Source organism: Equus asinus, chromosome 2 (assembly GCF_041296235.1).
Source record: "Equus asinus isolate D_3611 breed Donkey chromosome 2, EquAss-T2T_v2, whole genome shotgun sequence".
Lineage (NCBI taxonomy): Eukaryota > Metazoa > Chordata > Mammalia > Perissodactyla > Equidae > Equus > Equus asinus.
Genome location: NC_091791.1, coordinates 162546705 through 162554433, shown reverse-complemented (window position 1 = coordinate 162554433; position 7729 = coordinate 162546705). Strand labels below are relative to the sequence as shown.

The following is a 7729-nucleotide window of genomic DNA, read 5'->3' as shown; positions in this document are numbered from 1 at the left end:
TAGTTAATGGAAATATTTGTCTCTGTTAAATAGGAATGATTTAATTACCTAGTTGTCTTCTTTATAAGGAATTATTGTCATCACCATTGGTATACAGTTTCATGCAGTAACTGAGTCTACAGACTAGTTATGAAATGGTTTTCAAAACTCTTCTGTCCTCAGTCTCAAAATATTAACAGGAGAAAATCTTGAGGAGAATCACAGAAGTAATTTTTATAGTTTAATATGTAAAATTGGAAAATTAAAACAAAACATTAATTTAGGCTTTTAAAAATTTACAATCATATTTATAAAATATATATAAATATTTACAAAATATGTAGCTAAGAATACATATAGATGGATTCAAATCTGTTATGACAGATGAAATCATTCATTATGACAGTTTGTATGCATGATTAGAAAAGAAATATCTTTGAAATACATGTTTTTGTACTTAGAAACAGGTGAAAATAAGATAGAGAAAGAAAGAAAAGAATTCTTCCTAACTTAAGCCACAGTTAAACCTCAAGTGGAAAATTTAAATTTTTGAGTAGAATGTATTATACAAATAGTAGTGAATTGAAAAGGAATGAAAAATAATTGAATAAAACTAGATCCGGTAGAGTTTGGTTTTTCTCCAGCAGACACTTTGCCTGAGATGGGATGGATGGCCTGAGACTGGGTAGCCTAGCACTTTCTGTACCATTCATGTGACTAAAAGATGAAAAATAACTCCACTCTTTCAACTGTGGTTGCTTGCTAGGGGAAAAAAATATACAGGATGTTTAACACTGTGTGTCTATATTCAGTAATAAAGTCATTTCCATACATTCCCACAAAAGTACTTGAATAGTGTATGTGGAAATGTGTAACTGACAGCTTTTTTGATAAGTATAAAGGCTGTACAGTTTCTCTTGATCTTGAGATGTTTTGTGGTTTTTTTCATGATTTCTTTTCATGAGAATTTTAAGCCACGTGTGGATTGTATAACCCGTGGGTAATATTCACTTATCACAAAAAATGTTTGGAATGTGAAAAATCAGATTTGTTGCTAAAATAAGCATTATAAATATCTTCTAATTAAAAAAATAAACTTGTACATTTAATAGAAAAAGCTAAACATTATAAATGCACAAAAACTTGGTTCTCCTATATTGATCAAGTTTAAAATTTTAAAATAATCGTTTTAAATGTTGGTAAGGAATGGCTGGCAGGTTTAGAAAAATAGGAAATAGTCCTTGAGTTGCAAAATTACCAAACATGAATATATTTGCAGTACAATTAGACAATGCTATTGAATAGAAAGTTATGTGACTTTAATCAAGATGATAATTATAGACTTGGAAAAATTAAAAAAACACTGATTTAAATTAATCATTTATCTCACTTAATATTCTGTAAGGGTCTTCTGTGTTGAAATAAATACTCAGTGTAGGAAAGGAAAAGCATAGATTACTAAATTAATATAAAATAAAATAAGTCAATGTTTCCTATTTTCTTGATCTGAGATTTTATTAGATTACATTTCAGACTTGTCACAGATGCTAAACTTACCCAAGACAGAACTAATTTTTACATTATTTTACCCTATTCTAAATTATTATTTTTCTATTTCATAGAGATTAAATCAACCCAAGTGTATGTGCTAAAACACAAACTTAAACCATAAAACTGACCCCTCAAATCAAGAACGTGAATGGTATTTATTTATCTGTCACAGACTGGCTCTACTTCTTACTGAAACTAGATACATTTGTCCAGATGCCAGTTGACCAAAATTATCTGGTGCTCTCATGAGCAAAATAATATGGTTTTTTATTCAGTTCCAAGTTCCTTGTAAAATATCTCCTCTTTTATTAAAGTATACAATTGCAATATGTTGTTAGCACTGCTATTTAAACCTACCAGATTTAGCGAAGGAGTGGCCTCTTCAAAGACGTGCAGACACAGTAAGATTTTGAATATATATTGTTCATTTTTTTTTACCTCCATGAATATACATGACAATCATTTGCAGGTAAAAAAAAAAAAGGACAAGAAGCATACGTAACATGCGGACTGGTGATCAACCCTCAGCAAGGACTTATTCTCTCATTATTTAAATGGATTGTGAATTCACCAAGTGTATCAAGTATGTGAACTTTCTCTAGTAACTACTTTCCAGAGAGAGCACCAAGTGAAGTGTTTTGATTGGTGGATGGTGAGCATATTTATAGAAAATGGATCTAACATAGATGATAGACTTGAGGGAATTATAATTCCATTAATCTGACTTTATTAATCTGAATATTTGTAGTTAATTTGATAATTGAATGCGTGTATTCAAGTAAAACTAAAATAAACCATGTCCACACTGAGCAAGACTTGTAAGGAAACACACAGACTATAGACCAGTTCTTAATATAGAGAAAAATCTCCTTGTACCATATAAGGAGGGTGAGAGAGAAAGAGAAAGACAGTGAGAGGCAGAGAGAGAGCAAGCAGGGGAGGCTTTCACTATGGTAATCAATGAATGATTAATATTAATCAATAAATGATTAATTATTGGAGTTTAGCAATCAACCACTCTGAAGATTTAGAATTTCACCAGGTCCTTTACAATTATGTAGAACTTTATGATGACTCAACAGTATTAAAGGAAGATCTGGGCAACAATTCTAGTAGGAATTTTATGGTAAAACAATGTAATTAAGCAAATAAAATTCTAAAGGCTAACTGAGTAACAATACATGATTACACATGAGTTCATCTATTATAGGGATGTTTCTGTGTTTATTCTTACATGTAACTCTTCCATGTTTCTCCAACTATAATACTAGTGAAAAGATTACAAGGATGTGAGGGTAGTAAATATATGATAGACATGGTGCCACATTCATTTCCAAAGCCCATGGCAGACATTGCTAGTAGATTTCTCACTCTAACTGAGCCTCTGATTGTTTTTCTTTTAATGTAGTCTCCCATACAGCCACCAGCAATTAGAATTGCCATGAAAAACAAAATTTTAAAAATATTTCTTCTGAGGAGATAGATATATGCCACAGTTTAGTGTGTCATTTGAGGGAATGTGTTCAGGAAGAAAAGGATTCTTAAATATAAAATTAGAAAGATAATATGAGCACAGTATTGGATGCCCAGGCTAGATTACTCAAACTAGTTGGTAAGGATGTACACCCAGACATTTTCAGAATAAAGTTGAAATGTTAAGGGCACATGATCTAGAGTCAAACTAAAGTGGGGCAAGTTACTTAAAAAGGAAGAAGGAGATAAAGAGGGAAAATTCAACTTAGATTGTTGTGTAAAATAAAAGACACCAAAAGACATGGTCTCCAAGACATTTGCATAATTTTAGGTTTTGTATTTGCCTTTGGAAGGCCTCTTTGCACTGTTTCCATAAACTCACCGTTTGCATCTTTTAATAAATTCAGGCTTACCACTTGAAACAGCCCACTAATATTCTCTCTACTTTTACTTTGCTACATTGTATTCTTCATTTAAGAAGGCAGAAGTGTACCAAACTTTAAACGTCTAGAGACTCCCATCACTCACAATGTCAAAATGCTTTAATGACTTCATATCACCCATAACAAAGGATCCAGTCGGCCTGAATACTCGTCTCTTTTTTTCTATAAAATCTCAGCATACATTGTTCTTCCTTCTAGTCTTCAACTTCCTTCATAAAGTTCTACCTTCACTACCTACAATCTCTGTCTCACTTAACAATGTCTATATACACTGGCCCTTCTGCATGGAATGCTCTTTTCCCTGCTCAAATGTCTAATTCTTTAGCTTTTGTAATGTATTGTTCTAAATGTCTCCTTATGGTGGTTCTCTGAGTCCACGATGCCCAACATAGATCCTTCTCCCTGTTGCTCTCTCCAGGGCAGGGACCAGGTCTGTATCATTAACAACGTATCCATATTGCTTGGACAGTGTTTGATACTTGGTAAATACTGTTTTAAGTGTTTCATTAGTGACTGAATTCAGCTGAAAGAACGTCAAGAATCCATGTTTTCTGGTGTAGCAAGGTACAAAAAGCGGTTCATGATTTTAGTCTTTATTTTACTTGATATTGATTCTGAGAAAACTATTTTAGTACTCAAAGACATGTTTGAAATGTTTATTTCTAGGCATATTTTAACATTCTGCTATGAATGATCAGCCTAATGAGGCCATCCACAGAAAAAATATTCTTCAAATCCTCATTCAAATCACAACTCCTCTGTGAAGCCTCCATATGGCTGTCATATATTTTAACACCTACTAAGTTACTACATAAAACTTTATTTTTACATATTGAATGACTGAAATATTATAAAATTTGTCTAAGAAGACATTGTGATTATGCATTTTAAACATTCAACAGGGCAGTTTCCCTGCATTCTAAGATTAAAGGAGGTACAAGAAGGTATTGAGTTCATGCTTATTTGTGTACTATCACTGCTATGAACATTTTCCATTAAAATTTTAAATAAACAATGTCATTAATTCCATGAATATTGAGATAAGAAAATTGATTTTATTTAGCATTTTCATTTCAATTATTTGAATAAATATTTAAGACTCAAACCCAAAAATATGACAGAACACAAAATAACCAGTTGTCACAGACAATATTTAGTGGGTAAGCCAGGAATGAACATGCTGGCTGCTCAGTCTCCTAATGGCTGCCTTCATTTCCTGATTCCTCAGAGTATAAATAATCGGATTAAGGAGGGGGGTGATTATAGAGTAAAACACAGAAAGAAACTTATCTACAGAATAACTATTGAATGGGAAAGCATAGATGAAGATAGCAGGACCAAAGAAAAGAGTGACCACAGTGATGTGAGCAGAGAGTGTGGATACAGCCTTGGAGGATGCACTGGAGGAGCGCTGCCAGATGGTCACCAGCATGACAACATAGGATATGAGCAAGATGATAAAGCAGATCAGGGACAGGAGTCCACTCTCTGAAATTATCAAGAGCTCTAGGATATAGGTCTCAGTGCAGGCAAGCTTGATGACCAGGGGAAGGTCACAGAAAATGTTGTCTACAATATTGGGACCACAGAAAGGTAAACCCACTGTGAAAACCATCTGGCTCATGGTATATATGAACCCAATTGCCCATGCGAACAGTAGAAACAAGATGAGCACCCTGCGACTCATGATGGTCTTGTAGTGTAAGGGTTTGCATATGGCAACATACCTATCGATGGCCATAGCTATCAGAAGAGACATCTCTCCACCCCCAAAGAAGTGCATAAAGAACATCTGGGCCATGCAGCCCCACAAGGAGATGGTCTTGCGTTTTCTAAGGAAGTCTGCAATCACTTTGGGAGTTGCCGCAGAGGAAACACATAAGTCAAAAAATGATAAATTTGCCAGAAAGAAATACATGGGGGAATGAAGATGCCTATCAAATATTACAGAGATCACAATTAGGAGGTTTCCTACTACAATGGCTACATAGACAAGAAAGAAGATTACAAAAAAGAATATTTGAATTTCTTGAGAACTGGAAAGTCCCAACAAGATGAACTCAGAGACACTTGATCTATTACTTAGAAGATCCATTCATCCTTTTGCATGACTTTTCTGAAACAGTCTAAAAGGAGAAACAATGCAGTATGTCACAGGGATTAACAATCAGTGAACCTTATCTTTACTTAAGGATTTGATTTCTTATTCAGGGAAACAACCATTTCGGCCATACAGCTACTCCGTAGGTATTTTGCAGTTGGAGATATTTCATAGGATCACAAGACAATAGAAAGGATGGTGGCTATGGAGGCGACAAAATCAAATTTATCTCTTGGTTAGTACAAGGCAAAATCAGACATTTGAGAAAACTTGTCTCCAGATTAAACTGTACATAAATACTTAATTTACTAAAAAGATGGAGAAGAGTTTTGAAAAGAGTCACTGGAGGAGATTTTTACATGTTCAGTTCTCATGAAATACAATTTTGTGATATTTTCAGTATGCAGTAAAAAGTTTGTCATATTAAAAAAATATTGCTGAAATCGCATAATGTACATTATGCTTCCTGAAGGGAACTAGAGACCATAACCATATTGTTGGTATGAATTGAATGTTGAAACAATTAGATAGTTAACTGAGATCAAACCCAATTACTGAGGAAAGGTTAGCTTTCAGATATTAATGACCCAGATTGACTCAAAACTGCAGACTCATCTCTCTTAGGGCCCAACTCTTCTGTTCATGTAATTACACATAGATATGGGCAATCTGATCCAATTGTTGCCAAATTGATCAAATGATCATTTTTATCTGATATTCTTTAATTCCATGTTTTAACATATAATGAGTGTATAGAAATACCAAAATCACTGTCATTAGGACTATGAAATAGTTAAGTTTACCACTGTAGTCTGGTTCAACTTTTGTCCCATAAAGAGGTGTAAAAAGTGAAGTGAATCATCTACCTTTGTGGAACTAAACTAAAAGAAAAGTATGATGTATTATTTGAACAGAATAGTGTCTTTGTGTCAGTTATTTGTCTGCATTAGAACTACATTTCCTAACAATGATTTTCTTTAAGGTTCATTTAACCTAACTTTGTCAAAGATGGAAATAAGTCATAGATAGTGTGTTACTGACTGAAATGGACTTAGCTAAGCCAAATGAAATTTTTAAAAATACACACGTATATTTAAAGGGAATATGTCAGTTCTTGATCAACATAAATCCACTTATTTCAGTGCCTCCCTGTTTGGCTGAATTTAGCTCTTTTTTTCAGGTCTTAATCCAAACTTGTTTCTCATCTCCAGTCCTCTCTTTTCCCTTATCAGAGTCTAGACGCAGACCTAACACCGATTATCAGAGAAGAAAATAGGATATGTGTGATTTCAGGGTACATTCTAAGATTTTAATGACACATTTCAAATTTTGAAAATACAGTATATCTAGTAAACAATAATGAACATTTAATCATATGCACTTTCTAGGTATGGTTACTATCACTAAGACACACATTTTCTCATAAGTAGTCCATTCTCAAACCATTATGTTTGACACCATCATTCAAAGTTGCATGAAGGCTTCTTCCTTTCACAAGGGAACAGAATAGAAAATGCAAATCTTTGATATATCTCATATATAGATGTGAATCTTTATTCTTTCTTTCAGTTTTGTACCTTTGCTGCATAGGGTACAGTCTCCACGGAAGGTACAGTCCCTGGGCCTTCTCTGTTTCTCTGATATGAAAATAAGTAGATTTCAGGTGTACATGAACCTGGCAAAGATAGAGTCCTAGACAAGGCAATTTCTCTCAATTTTTTTTCAACTGAATGAATGTTCAAATCCTTGGTTATTTTCAGACTTTTGCCATAGGAAAATTAAATTTTCTCATATGTTCCTCCAATGATTCCTAAGAAATGTAATGATAGCATCAATATTTTGTGAGTGGTGATATTTCATGGTTTTCTAAGCCATGGGTCAGGCATTTTATCCTTGAATTTCTATTATTTATTTATCTTTAAAAATAATTTCATCCCTAAAATCATCTAGGCAACCTTCTCTATATTATGCAATAATTCACAGAATAAGATCATTCAACCTGATCAGTGTGGCCAAACAGTTTAAACATACTTAGATCCCTTTTCTTTAAGAACAATTTATTTGGCCTGGATTGTTGGATTATTATCTTAATTTTCAGTAAACTTTGACACAGTGATTTTTGTATTTTTTTGTGTCCAGTTGTAACAAAATCAATTATTCCAGTTTAATTTTCCCCTTTGCA

General features: G+C 33.4%; 1 protein-coding gene across 1 annotated transcript; it reads right to left on the bottom strand.

Annotated features, from left to right (window-relative positions):
- Positions 1-4599: 4599 nt before the first annotated feature.
- Positions 4600-5541, bottom strand: LOC106833360 (olfactory receptor 4K13-like). Its single transcript, XM_014844550.3, has one exon. The coding sequence runs from the start codon at positions 5539-5541 to the stop codon at positions 4600-4602; it is 942 nt and encodes a 313-aa protein (XP_014700036.2).
- Between the last annotated feature and the right edge of the window lie 2188 nt (positions 5542-7729).